Source organism: Mus musculus, chromosome 9 (genome assembly GCF_000001635.26).
Source record: "Mus musculus strain C57BL/6J chromosome 9, GRCm38.p6 C57BL/6J".
NCBI classification, from domain to species: domain Eukaryota; kingdom Metazoa; phylum Chordata; class Mammalia; order Rodentia; family Muridae; genus Mus; species Mus musculus.
In genome coordinates, this window is record NC_000075.6 from 120,091,898 (window position 1) to 120,109,260 (window position 17,363).

The 17,363-nt window shown below is 44.9% G+C and overlaps 1 protein-coding gene across 1 annotated transcript; it reads left to right on the forward strand.

Moving 5' to 3' along the window:
- Positions 1 to 235: 235 nt before the first annotated feature.
- Ccr8 (chemokine (C-C motif) receptor 8) lies at positions 236 to 3,009 on the forward strand. The gene is made up of 2 exons (NM_007720.2): positions 236 to 291; positions 1,910 to 3,009. Exon 2 carries the CDS (start codon positions 1,924 to 1,926, stop codon positions 2,983 to 2,985), a length of 1,062 nt encoding a protein of 353 aa, NP_031746.1. The 5' UTR covers positions 236 to 291; positions 1,910 to 1,923; the 3' UTR covers positions 2,986 to 3,009.
- Positions 3,010 to 17,363: the final 14,354 nt, after the last annotated feature.

The following is a 17,363-nucleotide window of genomic DNA, read 5'->3' on the forward strand; positions in this document are numbered from 1 at the left end:
CTCTGCCCCAGATCTGAGGTGAAAAGACAGGAAGAAGGTACTGAGAGTCAAGGAGCCCTGGTTGCATAGCACGCTGTTCCATTGCTCTGGAGACAGGGTGGGTCTGTCCCAAACAGCAGAGGGGTTGGGGCTGTAAGTCAGAGGTAGCTCTTACTGTTCCAACCTTTGGATTGGCTGAGGCATGGCATATAGCTGAAGTGCTCAGGAGGAGGAGTCAGCACAGCAAGCAGACATGTGGCAGAGGAGTGGGCAGCTCTGAAACCTCAGAAGAAAGGCTCGCTCAGATAATTGGTAAGAATCATCCTTGGGGTTAGGGCTCAGAGGCAGTGCGGGCACCGTTTTCATCTCCTTACAGAGAGATCAGGAGAAGGCTGATATTTCGGGATCATAAGAGTTTTGAGTGTCTCCAAAGCCTGAGCCCACAAGCGCGTGTGTCTCTTGGTGGCTGATAGGAGCATGTCCCTTGTTCTCCAGGACACAGAAAGGGCTGAAAGCTCTCACAGGAGTAAAAAAATTAGACAAGACAGCATTTTCTGGCGATCATCCTTTCTCCACAGAAAACTTCCATTCAATCCCACCTCCTTGTATGTCTGTCAATGGAGTCTTAGACTCTGCATTGTGTGGGGTGTGGGGAACGGGACCTAGGACCTGGCTCGGGTCCTAAGCATGTGCTGTGCCCCCAGGCCCTGTAATGTTTTATTTCGTGGTGTGTGTGTGTGTGTGTGTGTGTGTGTGTGTGTGAGAATATGTGAGTGTGCGCATGTACAGGAGGTCAGAGGCCAGCCTTGGTGCTATGTTTCAGGCGCTCTCCCCTCGCTTTGTGCTCACCAAGCAGGCCAGGCTGGCCAGGGCCACGGAGCTCTGCCTGTCTCTGCCTCCCCTGCGTGGGCATTGCGAGCACACACTGCCACGCATGGGTTTAGGGGTTTGAACTGAGGTCTCCATGGTTGCTTAGCAAGCACCTCGCTTACGGAGATATCCCCTCAGCCCCAGTGTTTGACACGACTGAATTCCAGCCTTTACCAGGCTTACCTCTGGCGAACCCGGTGCTTCTCGTTTTGAGAGGAATTGGGATCATTTTTTTTTCCTATTGCACTTTAAATCGTTTTGAGGGGGGGGGGTTATGGAAGCAATGAGTGAATGAACTAAATTCAAGAATATCATAGGATACATCCGAAGCAAAATACAAAATGAGACATCATATATGCAGCATAGGAATGAGTAAGCAAATGTTGTCTGTTGAATACATATATACTTTGTTTGTTTGAGACAGGGCTTCTCTGTGTAGCCCTGGCTGTCCTGGAACCCACTCTGTAGACCAAGCTAGCCTCAAACTCAGAGAGCCACCCTCTTCTGCCTCCCAAGTGCTGGGACTAAAGATGTGTATCAACACACCTGGCCTGTATTTTGTTTGTGGATCCATAAAATGAAAGAGAAACCAGGCAGAGTGGCGCGTGCTTTTCATCCCAGCACCTGGGAAGCAGAGGCAGGTGAATCTCTGGGAGTTTGAGGTCAGCTTGGTCTATATAGTAAGTTCCAGGACAACTAGGGCTATATAGTGAGACTATCTAAAAATACCAAAATTGACTAATTACAATGGGGGGGTGGGGGAGAGAGAGAGAGAGAGAGAGGCCAAGCAAGGTGGTACAGATCTGTAATACCTCCACTGAGAAGGCTGAGGCAGGAGGATCATGAGTAGTCTGGGCTATGTAGCAAGTTCCATACCAGCCCAAACCACTTAGTGAGACCTTGTATGAAGGAAGCAAGGTCTAGGGAGAACAGCTTGATGGGAGAGCGCTTGCCGCACACTAACACCCTGACATTGAGCCGCAGGGAGAAAGGGGAGGTGTTTAAGGGCTTCAATCTGTGAATACAGCCCTCAGCACCTCTCACGTGCCTGCTTGACCAGGTCTTCCTGCCTCGATGGATTACACGATGGAGCCCAACGTCACGATGACCGACTACTACCCTGATTTCTTCACCGCCCCCTGTGACGCAGAGTTCCTCCTCAGGGGCAGCATGCTGTATCTGGCCATCTTGTACTGCGTCTTGTTTGTGCTGGGCCTTCTGGGGAACAGCCTGGTCATCTTAGTCCTCGTGGGCTGCAAGAAACTGAGGAGCATCACAGATATCTACCTCCTGAACCTGGCCGCATCCGACCTGCTCTTTGTCCTCTCTATTCCTTTTCAGACCCACAACCTGCTGGACCAGTGGGTGTTTGGGACTGCGATGTGTAAGGTGGTCTCTGGCCTTTATTACATTGGTTTTTTCAGCAGTATGTTCTTCATCACCCTAATGAGTGTGGACAGGTATCTGGCTATTGTCCACGCTGTCTATGCCATCAAGGTGAGGACGGCCAGCGTGGGCACAGCCCTGAGTCTGACAGTGTGGCTGGCTGCTGTCACAGCCACCATCCCCTTGATGGTTTTTTACCAAGTGGCCTCTGAAGACGGCATGCTACAATGTTTCCAGTTTTATGAAGAGCAGTCTTTGAGGTGGAAGCTCTTTACCCACTTTGAAATCAACGCCTTGGGTCTGCTGCTCCCCTTTGCCATCCTCCTGTTCTGCTATGTCAGGATCCTGCAGCAGCTGCGGGGCTGCCTGAACCACAACAGGACCAGAGCCATCAAGCTGGTGCTCACCGTAGTCATTGTGTCTTTACTCTTCTGGGTCCCATTCAACGTGGCCCTTTTCCTCACGTCCCTGCACGACCTGCACATCTTGGATGGATGTGCCACGAGGCAGAGGCTGGCTCTGGCCATCCATGTCACAGAGGTCATCTCTTTTACCCACTGCTGCGTGAACCCCGTCATCTACGCGTTCATAGGAGAGAAGTTTAAGAAACACCTCATGGATGTGTTTCAAAAGAGCTGCAGCCACATCTTCCTCTACTTAGGGAGACAAATGCCCGTGGGGGCGTTGGAAAGGCAGCTGTCCTCGAACCAGCGATCTTCCCATTCTTCCACCCTGGATGACATCTTGTAAGGGGAGTGTGCAGGGCAGGCAGACTCCACCTGCATTGCCCTTCCTGGCCCCAATCTTCTCCCCTCCCCCCACTCACGTCTCCCTTCCCCTCCTTTTCCCACTTCTGGTTTACAGAAACAGAGTCTCACTATGGAGCCCAGTCTGGCTTTGAACTCTCAACCTTGTTGCCTCAGCCTCCTGAACGCTGGACCAGCACCATCCTACTTTAAAAGAGATAGAATACATGGTTTTCTTCCTTGAAAAATGTGACCTCCTAGTTTTGGGATTTTTGTGCTTGTGTCTATGACAAATAATATCTTGTAGTTTTTCTCATTTATAATGATCCGTCCTGGTTTGGTTTCCTAAAGTGTATTGACAAATACTCCTACTCTCAGGAGCTGAGGAGATGGCTCTGCAGCTAAAGGCACTTGTTCTTACTCTGAGAACTGGACCCAGGGGCTGGAGAGATGGCTCAGTGGTTAAGAGCACCGACTGCTCTTCCGAAGGTCCTGAGTTCAAATCCCAGCAACCACATGGTGGCTCACAACCATCCATAATGAGATCTGACGCCCTCTTCTGGTGCGTCTGAAGATAGCTACAGCGTACTTAGATATAATAATAAATAAATCTTAGGAAAAAAAAAAAGAAAAAAAAAAAGAGAACTGGACCCAGTTCTCAGCACCCACATGGTGGTTCAAACCATCTGCAACTCCAGTTTCAGGGGATCTGGCGTCCCCGTCTGGTTCTGTGGACTCTAGGAACACATATAGGGAGCATACATAACTGCAGGCAAAACACTTATACACATAGAATAGAGTAAAATAAAATCTATTCTCTGAAATGGTAAAAAAAAAAAGGTATTTGTGTGAAAAAATGGCATTACTTGCTCTTTGAAGGTTTGATACAACTTATTAATAAACCAATCCAGGGTACTTCTGTACAAAGATTTGCATTTAATTACCAAATGGAAGCGTTCAGCCTTTTTATCTGCTTGTGGTTTGTAAGAAATTCTGCTATTCTCCTTAAGTTCACAAGTACATGAGTACGAATTCTTGACAATTAATTTTGTTGAACAATCTTTTTGTAGTATGAGGGTGTCCCTTTCTGGTCCTGATACTGATCATTGTGGCTCCCCCCCCCACCCCCGTCTCCTCCTCCCCTCCCTCCCTCCCCTCTCCTAGATCAGTTTTGTAGGACTTATCTGTTGCTTAAATCTCTGCATCGAGCCAGCCTTTGGCCTCGCTGACTTCCTGTCTCCTCTGCTCGTTGATTTCTGTTTTTATTTTCATTTCACCTATTTGCTTTGAGCCTGGTTTTTATATGGGCTCCTGGAATCGTCTATTGTCTCAGTATTCACTTGGGGTGCATTTTACACATTTTAAGTTTGGTCTTAGCCAGAAGTCTGAGAAGTAGTCGTCTACTCCTGCCTTAGCCACTGTTCTACTGCTGTGAAGAGACGCCGTGGCTAAAGCAACTTATAGAAGAAGACATTTAACTGGGGGCTTGTTCAAAGCTTCAGAGGGTTTATCACCATGGCGGGGAGCAGGGTGGCAGGCAGGGAGGCATGGTGAGAGAAGCAGCTAGGAGCTTTCCATCCTGATCCACAGCCAGGAGAGAGAGAGAGAGAGAGAGAGAGAGAGAGAGAGAGAGAGACAGAGACAGAGACAGAGACACAGAGGAGAGACACAGAGAGACAGAGAGACAGAGAGAGACAGAGAGACAGCGCTTCTTCAACAAGGCAACACACCTTCTAATCCTTTTCAACACTTCACCACCAACTGGGGGCTAAGTATGCAAATATATGAGCCTATGGGGCTCACTTAAACCACCACAACCAGCAGAAATGTTATTATATCAAGAATTCAAATTATTCTGGAAAGTAAAGAAGAATTCATAACATTGAGAAGAAAAAAACCACGACAACTTCATACAGTATTTACTTACACTCTTCTCAGAGAACATACACATAGGGTTTTATTCCTTTAAGATATATCAAGAATTATTTTATGATGCAAGACATGGTTTCCATTCACCCGTGAAGGTAACAGGTTGCTTCTGCAGGTAGCTAGTCACGCAGTTCGAGGCTTCTGTGTTCTCGCTCTTTTTCTGATTTTTTTTTCCTTTCTGCAGCTATCTTGTTGCTTTTGTGAATCGGGGAGTTTAATGAGGGTTGCTTTCAGAGGTCTGTGGGTGAAGAGCGTTTTGCAGGAACAAGAGCAACTACCACTGGTCACATCACTGAAGAAAATGTCTGCCCACTAAGACTTTTGTACTCTTTATTTGTTTAAAACAACTTTTATTTTTATTTTTATTTTTATTTATTTTTTATTTTTGGTTTTTTGAGACAAGGTTTCTCTGTATAGCCCTGGCTGTCCTGGAACTCACTTTGTTGACCAAGCTGGCCTCGAACTCCCAAGTACTGGGACTAAAAGTGTGTGCCGCCACCACCCGGCACAACTGTTATCTTATTTTTTTTTTTTAAATGTGATTTATTATGAGTGTAGAGATCAGATCAGAGGACAACTTGCAAGAGTTGGCCCTGTCTTCCCAGCGCATGGGTCTCAGGGATGGAGTCCAGGCACCTTCCCCTTTGAGCGGCTGCACAGGCTGAATCCTTGGTGATTTCCCCCTGGTTGTTTATCCCATGAGTCGATAGGAGAGGCACTGCAAAACACCCAACTCTGATTATGGCTTATTTATTTTCCATTTTAATTCTGTTTGTTTTTACTGTATGTTTTGAAGCTGTTTTTTTTTTTAAGATTTTTTTATTTATATGAGTACTTTGTAGCTGTCTTCAGACACACCAGAAGAAGGCATCGGATCCCACTACAGATGGTTGTGAGCCACCATGTGGTTGCTGGGAATTGAACTCAGGACCTCTGGAAGAGCAGTTGGTGTTCTTAACCACTGAGCCATCTCTCCAGCCACTGAAGCTGTTATTAGTATGGACAAATAAAGAATTGTTCTGCATGTTTTTAAACCAAATAGCCTCTTTTGTTATTATGAAATTTCCTTTGTGTTCTTTTTGAGAGGTAAGTAGGTGGGTTTGAGACAGGATCTATCTATATAGCCCTAGCTATCCTGGAACTCACTGTGTAGTCCAGGCTAGCCTTGAACTCACAGAGCTCCACATACCTCTGCCTTCAGAGTGCTAGGATTAAAAGCACGAGTCACCATGTCTGGCCGAATAAATATTTCTACAAAGCAAGTTTGAGGTTAGCCTAGGATACAGAAGACCCTGTTCCCCCCCACACAAAAAAAAAGTTTAAGGAAAGATAAAATTATTTATTGTTATGGCAAGAGGTTGCCAAGTTGGAATCTTAGAGTAGGATGTTGCCGAAGCCACAGGCTCATAGCTCATCAGTTGTATCAGCTAGCAAGGCCACCATCTTCCTCACAGTCTCCATGCTTCTCTGACTGAACCTTGCAAGCACCCAGTGGGCAACATGCTGTGTGGGGTGGGACAGGCAACTCTGCAGTGTGTGTGAGACATGGGGAGTGGAGAGGGGCTTCCTCCGACATTTTTCAAGACTGTCAGCTTCCAGGAGTCCTGCTCAGATGGTTCTTATTTAGCAAGAGTCACTCGGGCATCTTGAGTCACACTAAGCTTTCTGATGGGGCAAGGACCTGACTTGGTCCAGCTGCATCCCTTACAGCTGGCCTCAGGTAAGCTCTCTGAACTCCAAGAGGCCGTGGGTAAGAGGGGGTGGAGTGAGCGGAGACAGAGGGACCATCTGTCCTGCCTGCCCACACAGCTGCCTGATATCCTTACAGAACCCGTCAACTCCCTTCATACATTTAAACGAAAAATCTTAGTAACGTGATGAAATAAACAGCGGACAGGTTAGGACTTGTTTGTTTGTTTGTGCGTTTGTTTGTTTTCTTTTGGTTATCACACTTGGGGTAACTGATATAACTGTTTGCTGCTTCCAATTCCTTACCCATTAAAGGGGACTGGGAATGAAGCTAGAACCGGGTGAGGAATTGGTTAGAACCAGGAAGTTGTGCTCTATCGCCACCTGCTGTTCACTGTCTAGCGGTACCACCAGCTGCCCACAGTTGCAAAGAACTGGAATTCCCTGATGCTTTGGGTTCATCTGGCAAACCCGCATTTGGACTATGTGATTGAATGCACATTAACAAGCAAGCAGGTAAACACTTGCAACAGTGGGGTACAGTTGGGATCCCCTGCCTGTCTTGCTCATTGCCACATCCCGGGTCCCAGCTGTTGTGTACTTGCTGGGTGGATTGAGAAGCTAGCCCCTGAAGATCATGAGAACCAGGGAGAACTGTGGGTGGAGAGGCTGCGCGGCAGTTAAGATGCTTACCACTCTTGCTGGAAGACCCGGGTTCAATTCCCAGCACTTACCTGTCAGCTCACAGTCACTTGTAACTCCAGATCCGGGGTATTTGCGGGTCTCCCTTCTTCCCAGGGTCATTGGCCACCAGCCCATGAGGATGAAGAGAGAGCAGAGCCAACGAACAGGGTTTCAGATGGCTCGTGAGTATGAACGGAAATGACGACACTCCAGGATCAGCTTTGGGGAAACAGAACAACTTTATTTGGGGTGAATCGAGGGCTGTACGGCTTTGGGGAAGGGGATAGGAATATCCAATGTTAGCACGAGCCATGTTGGAAATGTTATGGCCAGCAAATCAGTTTCCTGGAGATTGCCCACCATTTTGCATGGCTGCCATGGGTGTGCTTTGAGAGGTATGGATCCCAGAGACTTCGTCTCAGGATTGCATCTCACTGCTGATCTGCCTTTCCTGTCACCATTACACAGTCTAATGATTCCAGGGCATCAGCCCACTCTATTGAGCAAACTTTCTGCAGATCAACATGAAGATGAACTTTTCTGAATTAGTGCTGTTTAGATGATTTAATGACTTTATAGAATTCCTGATTTAATTCAAACAATTTTAAGAAGAAAGTTTAAGGAAATGGTTTTAGTCGTTTTGCCAGAAAGATGGAATGAAGTTAGAATCAAGAGTAGAATGCGCCTGCTCCTCACTAGAATTGTAAGTAAAGGCTGCATAAGAAGGAATCCAATGAGCTTTCACAATTACACTAAGAAGAGAAACTGGCTTGGGACAGATGTGTGATAAAGGAAAAACATTCATTCTAGGTCAGGCCCAAGGGTGAGGCTACAGGTGTGCACTATGATAAAGCAAGGCCATGTGAAACTGTTACTTTGAACTTGTAATGAGCTTAGAGAGTGAAACACTGCTTTGAACTTAACTATCAACATCCTTCTGTAACTCCCCTTTTGTGTAACATTTTATCTATGAGGTAATTTTATAAAGAACTTCTGTCTAAGAAGGTATAAATGTGGAGAGAAAAAAATAAAGTGTGGCTCTGCTCCATCCACCCAATGTATATGTATGTGTGTGTATGTGTATATATATATATATATATATATATATATATATATATATATATATTTGTATATATGTCTGTCTCTATGTACAATCTGTATGTGTCTGTCTATATGTATGTGCATACGTATGAATATAGGTATAAGTGTATGTATGCATGTTCACTTGTGAAATTGATGAAACAGTTGGTCATGCCCAGTCTCGTGTGTGTGTGTGTGTGTGTGTGTGTGTGTGCTTGACTTTATCCTTTTTCTTTGTCTCTGGCTTATATAGCTTTGAGGAGTAAAGGTCACAAGTAACTAAGTTTCTTTTCTTAATCCCCTGCTTCTATCAGTAGGAGTTGATTGCCAGACACCATGAGCTTCTGGCCCCCCCGAACAGTAAGAGAGAATTAAAGGCCAGGGGTCATCAGCCTTTGGTCTTCATCCTATGCTGTGTCCCACCCCAGTACCTGTCCCTGTCGGGGCTGGCTCCCCAGCACAGGGTGGGCAGAGGTCATTAGTTGAAGGCTAAGGCACTGAGATGCCTTATGAACATGGGAGGCACTCTAGGAATTTCAGGTGCTTGCTGACCAGGTTCTTATCTTTATTTGTTTTGTTTTGTTTTGGTTTTTTCCCTGATTGGTTTCTTAGAGGGAGAAAGGACGCTAAACCTATAATCGAACCAAGGCAACATTTCTCAGTTGTGATTCCATATGACACTAGCTTGTGTCAAGTTGACATAAAACTTGCCAGGTCAACAGCACAAGCTGCAGAGGGGCCTCTCTGATTTCCAGGTAGGAAGCAAGGAAGAAGGTTGGAGGCAGGATGCATGGCCGTCCATATCCCTTTGATGGAAACTCATTTCCTGAGATGAAAGATCCTGGCACCTGGAAGTCCTTTAGCTAGGGGCTCAGAGTGTCTCAGTGGGATCCCATGTTCCCTGTGAGGGGAAGGGGCTGCTGCAGGAGCTGTAGCCTCAGCAGCAGCTAGAGTCTAGCACCAAGCCCTTATAGCCACAGGACCTCCATGACTCTGGCTCACCGAGGTGCCCAGTATTAATGGTGTAGCAGAAGCCAGAGGCCTTGAACCAGACCAAGCACAGTTGAGAAAGCAGAACATAAAAGCCTTCTGTGACAACCCCTAGACTCCACCCCAACCCCACTTCCCCAAAATGGCAGCCCTATCAAGAACTAAAACAAAGTGACAAGGATGCTGAAATGTAGCTTGCTCTCCACAGCTGAGGGCTTCTGGGGGGTGGTGGCGGTGGCAGATGGAGACTCACCTTCCCTTGGGGGCTGGCCACTAGGGGTTTGACCATGCTCTGGTGAGTATATAGACAACCCCAAAAGGACTTGGTTTTTGTTTGCTTGTTTCTTCCTTTTTACTTTCATCTGTTTTGGGGGGTGGGGGAGAAAGTCATGGGGGAGGGGCAGCCATGGACAGAGCAGGAGGTGAGCATGATCAGGGTGCATGGTGTAAGAATCTCAAATAATCAATAACAATTATATATATATATGGGTTTTTATGACTCAGGAGACAGAGGCAGGAGGATTGCCTGGGCTACAGCATGAGTTAGACTCAGTATGAGCAATTTCATGAAAAAAATTTTTTTCCCTCTCAAAATAGAAAGCAAAAATGGCTGGAGAGATGGCTCAGGGGTTAAGAGCACTGATTGCTCTTCCAGAGATCCTGAGTTAAATTCCCAGCAACCACATGGTGGTTCACAACCATCTGTAATGGACTCTGATGCCCTCTTCTGGTGTGTCTGAAGACAGCTATAGTGTACTCATATACATTAAATAAATCTTTAAAGAAAGAAAGAAAGAAAGAAAGAAAGAAAGAAAGAAAGAAAGAAAGAAAGAAAAGATGGCTGGGACTAAAAGCTTACCGCTAGAGCACTCACTTGATGTTCGAAGGTCTCAGGTTCAGTTTCCCCTCTATAAAAAAACAAAAACAAGGCCAGGTGTGGTGGCACACGCCTTAAATTCCAGCACTCGGGAGGCAGAGGCAGGCAGATTTCTGAGTTCGAGGACAGCCTGGTCTACAAAGTGAGTTCCAGGACAGCCAGGCTAAACAGAGAAACCCTGTCTCGAAAAAACAAAAACAAAAACAAAATAAAACAAAAAACAAACAAACAAAAAAACAGCCGGTGTGGTGACACACACTTGTGGGAAGCCAATAAACGCCATTACAAGATGGTGCTGGTTTCAATAAGCTGACGCCCATGAATATGGGTAAATAACCAATGTGCGCATGTGCAGTAGAGTTTTTTGCTGAGTCACTGCCTGGCCCAAGGCATGTAAATGAGGTACTGAAAGCATAACCAATCGGGTGTAGACACGCCTATCCTAGGCCTATATAAGCAGCACTGGTTTTTGGGCTCGGGGTCTTTCGCTTTTGCTATCAAGCTCTCCCAATAAACGTGTGCAGAAGAATCCTGCTGTGGCTTCCTTCTTGCTGGTGAGTCAGGCGTCTACAAGTGGTGCCGAAACCCGGGAACAAGACACCTTAAGGCACAAGCGAGGACCCCCAAGAAAGGGAGGATTCAGAACTGCATTTCGTGGGAGAATTAGGGTAAGTCTCTGAGAGGTATGCTTTCTTTCAGAATAGATCCTGTGATTGTTGCTGGGGTTGTGTTGCTTGTTTTCATTCTTGTCCTGATATTGTGTTATTGTCTTAATTTTCACCGCCCTGGACATGAGTGTATCTGCTGGGAATAATCTCACGTAGATAACACTTTAGTCCAGGACGATCATGGGTACTGGCCAGTCTACGCTGTTAGTAGGGCCGGTGCAAGCCTTGCTCAAAGAACGAGGTTTAAAGATTTCTGAAAGTACAGTGAGATGATTCTTAAAGGAGATAGACAGACTCGCTCCTTGGTTTGCCCCCACTGGGTCACTGATGCTACCTAGTTGGGAAAAGTTAGAGAGAGATATAGCAAGAGAGGAAGCTGAAGGAAAAGTGAAAGCAGAAATAAGACCGCTATGGAAGTTGATTAAGGCTTGTATTCAGGACAAGAAATGTGAGCCAGCTGTTAAAGAGGGGCAGCATATATTGCAGGAGCACCAGGAAAGCATGTCAGAAACAAAGAGAAATGAAAAGGAAGGAGCACACAGAAAAATAAGTAAAGGAAGAGATATAAAAAGAGAAAAGGAAAAGAAACCAAAATATAAAGATTCAAAAGATGATATAAAGAATGAAGATCAAAAAATTAAGTCAATTTACCCTCCTCTCGAGGACTTTGAATTACTAGAATTATCTAGCTCGGAGGACTCGGAATTATCAGCAGGGGAGGAGGAAGATTTGGAAGAGGCTGCTACAGAGTATGAGGCAGAAAGATATGGTCCAATAGGGAGGAGTCTCAGTGCTCCCCCACCACCTCTGCCTTATACAGAAAAGAAAACAATTGGCAATGGCCACTCTTTTTGTACTCCTAGAGGGTTGCGTAAAATATATCAGGCTTTTCCTGTTTTTCAGGATCAAGCTCAACAGCGATATTATGAGCCAATATCGCATAAACAATTGAAAGATTTAGCAGAGTCAGTAAGGACCTATGGAGTCAATGCCTCTTTTACTCAGTCCCAAATTGATAGACTGGCTCACCATGCCATGACTCCTTTTGATTGGATGAGTGTGGTAAAGGCATGTCTTACTATGGGACAGTATCTAGACTGGAAGTCTATATGGCATGATCTGTGTTTGAGTCAGGCCCATGCTAATGCTGCTGCAGGGCAACCAGCATGGAGCTTTGAAATGCTTACAGGCCAGGGTCAATAGACAAACAATCAATTAGGATACCCAGTGCAGGTCTATGATCAAATTAATCAGGCAGCAGTGAAAGCTTGGAAAGGATTGCCTAATCGAGAAGAGGTATCTGGTAATCTGACAAAAATTGTTCAAGGAGCTAATGAGCCATTCTCTGACTTTGTGGCCTGCATGATAGAAGCAGCCGGACGCATATTTGGTGATTCTGAGGCCGCAAAGCCGTTAATTGAACAATTAGTTTATGAGCAATGTACCAAGGAATGCAGAAATGCTATCACACCTTGGAAAGGGAAAGGACTACAGGCGTGGATGAAAGCCTGTAGAGAAATAGGAGGACCCCTTACGAATGCAGGGCTGGCTGCCGCAGTTTTGATGGCGCAAACAAAAGGAATAACCTGCTATAATTGTGGACAAACAGGTCATATGCAAAAACAGTGTTTAAAGGGTAGAAAGAGCTATCCAAAAAACACAGTTAAATCGTATAAATGAGCAAGAGCCTTTGTGCCTATGCATATTACAAACCATAAATTTGCCAACTGCTGTGTTATAGCAAGATGGCCCTATAGTATGGATACATCCACATATATCCCCTAATAAGACTATAGAGCATTATCCCACTATGGTGGCAAATATGGTCCATAAAGTTATAAAAAGTTCAATTACTCACTTTGGAAAAATGCCTGATAGCATAATTATTCCATATACTGCCGCACAAATGCAAATATTGTGTGCTACTATAGATGAATTGGCCATTCTTAGATGCACTTATTCTGGTTTAATTGATAATCATTATCCTAAACATCCTTTATTACATTTTATGTTATTGCATCCAGTGATATTTTCAAAGGTGACGGCTAATACCCCTATAAAGGGAGCCATTGATATTTATACAGATGGATCCAAAACAGGAATTGGAAGTTATGTGATTAATGAAAAGGCTGTACGGTTGCAATTTACACCAGGAGCCCCTCAATTGGTAGAATGTTTGGTGGTTTTAGAAGTTTTTAAAAGATTCCTTATGCCCACAAATATTATCTCTGATTCTGTTTATGTGGTCAATGCTGTATTAGCATTAGAGACCTCCGGAAATTTTAAGCAGTCTAGTCCAGTATCTGAAATTTTGATGAAAATATAAGATTGTATTTTGATGTGTGAACACCCCTTTTATATTCAACATATTAGAGCACATACATCATTACCTGGACCTATGGTTAAGGGAAATGCAATTGCTGATTCAGCCACCAGAGATATGGTTTTCCTATCACAAAGTTCTGTAGAAGGTGCTAAGAATTTTTATCAGCTTTATCATGTCCCTGCTTCTACATTGCAACAGAAGTTTAAGCTCACGCGAACAGAAGCCCGAGATATTGTCCTACAGTGTGGTAAATGTGTAGAATTTATTAATGCACCTTCTGTGGGTGTTAATCCTCATGGATTGCGACCCCTAAATGTTTGGCAGATGGACGTCACGCATATCCCAGCTTTTGATAAATTACAATATGTACATGTGTCCATCGATACCAGTTCTGGTGTCCTACATGCCTCTCCCTTGACAGGGGAAAAGGCAGTTCATGTCATATCCCACTGCTTAGAGGCTTGGGCTGCATGGGGCAAGCCCCTGGTGCTAAAGACAGATAATGGTCCTGCATATACCTCTTCTAAATTTAGTCAATTTTGCACACAAATGCAAGTGAAACATATTACTGGGTTGCTCTATAATCCACAGGGCCAAGGCATCATTGAAAGAGCCCATCGTACTTTGAAACAATATTTGCAAAAACAAAAAGGGGGAATAGAGGCTATGACGCCAAAAATGGCTCTATCCCTTACAATATTTACCCTTAATTTTTAAAAATTGGATGATGCTGGGAGATCACCAGCAGAAAGGCACGGACAATGGCCTCAACTGCCCAATGAAATGGTCAAATGGAAAAATGTCCTTGATAATAAATGGTATGGCCCGGATCCCATATTAATCAGATCCAGGGGAGCTATTTGTATCTTTCCACAGGGTGAAGGTAATCCAGTTTGGGTTCCGACGCGACTGACAAGAACCGTGAAAGATCAAGATGAATCCCAAGATGATTCTGTTATTCTTACTCCTGATGATTGAGACAGGGATAAGTATACCTTTGTGGGCCATAGTGAGATCATGGCCAGTACCCTTACCGGTACATTCCAATTCTTCTATCTTGCCATTGTTTCTTGCAACTGAATGTTTTTTGGATGTCCCTTCTGCACGGCAAACTCCTCAAGAGCCACACGTGTATAAAAGTACGAGTTTTCATTTAAATTATACACTATGTTTTGTGCATAATGTGGATAAACCTTTTATACCCTGTATGTTTTTAAAGAAAAGGATTATCTCTAATTGAGCAGATCCCATTAACCAAAATAAAGTGAGCTCTGGAGTGTTATTTAATGCTTTAACGCAAGTTGTTCAAGGAGCACAATCAGGCTCAAGTGATGTTAGAAATAACGTAACTTCACCTATAAACATCACTACTATTATGATAAAAGGAAATGTGACTATTCCCAAAAGATCACAATGGACTGTTGGTAATGCTACAATTAAACACAGCGTGCCCTGGTGTCATCCAGACCTTGTATTTCCTATAGTTTTTTTCACCTTGTCAATCAAAAAATTTTTCTTGGAAAGAAATAGCACAGGGTTTTGTTTTGTCACCTCCATTGGATTTTGCCGTAATGAATGATAAAGGAGATGCTACAGGAAAAAAAAATATTTGGCAATATTACCAATGGATTTTAAGTAATGAGGCAGGTGCTATTACCAGTTTTGTCAGCCTTTGCATTGCTGACTGGAACCTTTCATGAGATATTGAATGTTTCTGCCACACGTTCCAATACCTCTGCTCATTTAGATAATGTGACATCAAATAGAGTTATCAGAAATATGACTACTTCTCCAGTAGAAGTTCGTGTCAATCCTCCATTTTTCTTTATATTGGCTGAATTTCAAAAATAATACAGAATGGTTAGATTGTACAAATGTCACTTGTTTTTTGACGCAATGCTGGAATGGAACCAATTTCTTAGCCTTAGTGGTACATCTACCAACCTTTGTCCCTGTGCCTGTTGAGGCAGATCCAGAGAAGTTCCCAATCATGAGTCTTGTTCGGCAAAAGAGAGATTTTGGAATCACAGCTGCCATTGTTACTGCCATAGTAGTGTCCGCGGCGTCAGCGGTTACCGCAGGAATTGCTGTGGCCAATCAAGTTAATACTGCTGACACCATAAATCAGGTAGCAGAAAAAACGTCTGAGGCATTGCTTACACTGCAAAGGGCGGATTCTCATATCGCCTCAGGGTTATTGTTAGTGAATCAAAGAGTGGATGTTTTACAACATAATATGGAACAGATGATGGATGTCATACAAATGAGTTGTGTGGCATCAACCCTACATGTGTGCATTACTCCCATTAGGCATATTAATGATTCTTTTATTAAAAGTACAGACCTATCGAATTATCTGAAGGGGAACTGGTCGCAGTGAAAGATCCTGACAGAATTTAAAAGGTCACAGAAGCCCTGAAATTGGCAAGATAGACATCAGCGTTAGCAGAACTAGCTTCACTGATTTAGAAAAATAGAGGTGCACAATGCTCTGGCCACTCCTCGAACCTGTGTGTCTGCCAATGTTCTGACCAGGTGTGTGCCCATTGCTGCACCTTCATTAGACTCTTTCCTTGTATCCCTCCCATACCCATTTCTTGAGAATAGACATTGTTTAGATCTGGAAATCCCCTAATCTCCCCCTTCTCCTTCCCCCCCTGAGGGCCTATAAAAACTGGGACCCCTTTCCCCTCGAGGTCGACTCCTCTACCCCTGCGTGGGATATGAGTCATCCCCAGAGCTCTGGCTTTCCCCGAATAAAGCCTCATGTGGTTTGCAACAAGCTCGGTCTGTCGTGAGTTCTTGGGTGTCTGCTATTGTCCTGAGGCCTGAGCGAGGGGCTCCTCTTGGAGTCTTTCAGCAGGAGCTGGAAAGGTTGCAGACGAAGCTGCAGATACAGATCCTGAACCTTAATGGAACCAGAGTGGAACCAGTGACTCTTGGAGACTTTACCTCTTGGTTTACCTCTGCATTTTCGTACTTTAAAGAATGGGTGGGAGGGATTTTGTTTGGTGCTGCCATGTTGGGAGCCATTAAGGCAACGCTATTGTCCTGATCTCTGAATTGGGCCTCTCCCCCCGAGAAGAAAAGAGGGTCAAAAGCGGGCCACCGGACGCACCGCTCCAAGAAAGTCAGCGCTGGATGTCCTGACCTCAAGATGTACCCTGATACCACCAAGTTCCTGCTTCCCCTTGTAGTCGCCAAAAGAAAAATTTCCCCTGCCCCATCCCTCCTGTTGAGAAGTACTTCCTCTCTTTCTGCTGCCCCATCCCTCCTGCTGAGGTGCATTTCCTCTGCCCCATTCCTCCTGCTGAAAGGCACTTCCCCTTTTGCTTGTGTATTTAAACCTTGGGCCTGGCTAATACATTTTGGGGTCTTGATACAACTTCAGAACAGTTTCCGTGTCGTTACTCGTACAAGACCCTCGTCTCTCTCTACCCCCCATTTGGTTCTTAGGAGGAGGTCCCCTCGAGACCCTCGAATAACTGGACCTGCTGGACGGGTCACTGCCATATGCTGTGGACTGGTATTCATGCTTTGGTTGGCTTGCAAATTCAGAACCCAACAAAAATGTGACAAGGTGATTGATTATAACTCAAGCACTTTTAGCCATTGAAAATGGCACCTCCCCTGAAGTTTGGTTATCTATGCTCAAGAATTAGTCGGCTTCTGAGTCCTCTGCTCTTGCACCCCACGGATTTATGGATCCATTGCACTGGGATGAGAGAGACTCAACGATCATTGATCAGCCCTTGCACACTGCTGAGGTTTCCTCATTGCACGAGGTAGGGTGATCATGATTTGCCCTTCTAAATCCTTCTTGATCGTTTTGTGCTGAGGAAGTGCAAGACTAGATCATCGGATTAGGCCTTTTTCTATTAAATAAAAAAGGGGGAGATGTGGGAAGCCAATAAACACCATTACAAGATGGCGCTGGTTTCAATAAGCTGACGCCCATGAATATGGGTAAACAACCAATGTGTGCATGTTCAGTAGAGTTTTTTTGCTGAGTCACGACCTGGCCCCGAGGCATGTAAATGAGGTACTGAAAGCATAACCAATTGGGTGTAGACATGCCTGTCCTAGGCCTATATAAGCAGCACTGGTTTTTTGGGCTCGGGGTCTTTCGCTTTTGCTTT

Coding starts and splice junctions, on each gene's coding strand:
- Ccr8 (NM_007720.2), top strand. CDS start 1,924: ATGGATTACACGATGGAGCCCAACGTCACGATGACCGACTACTACCCT.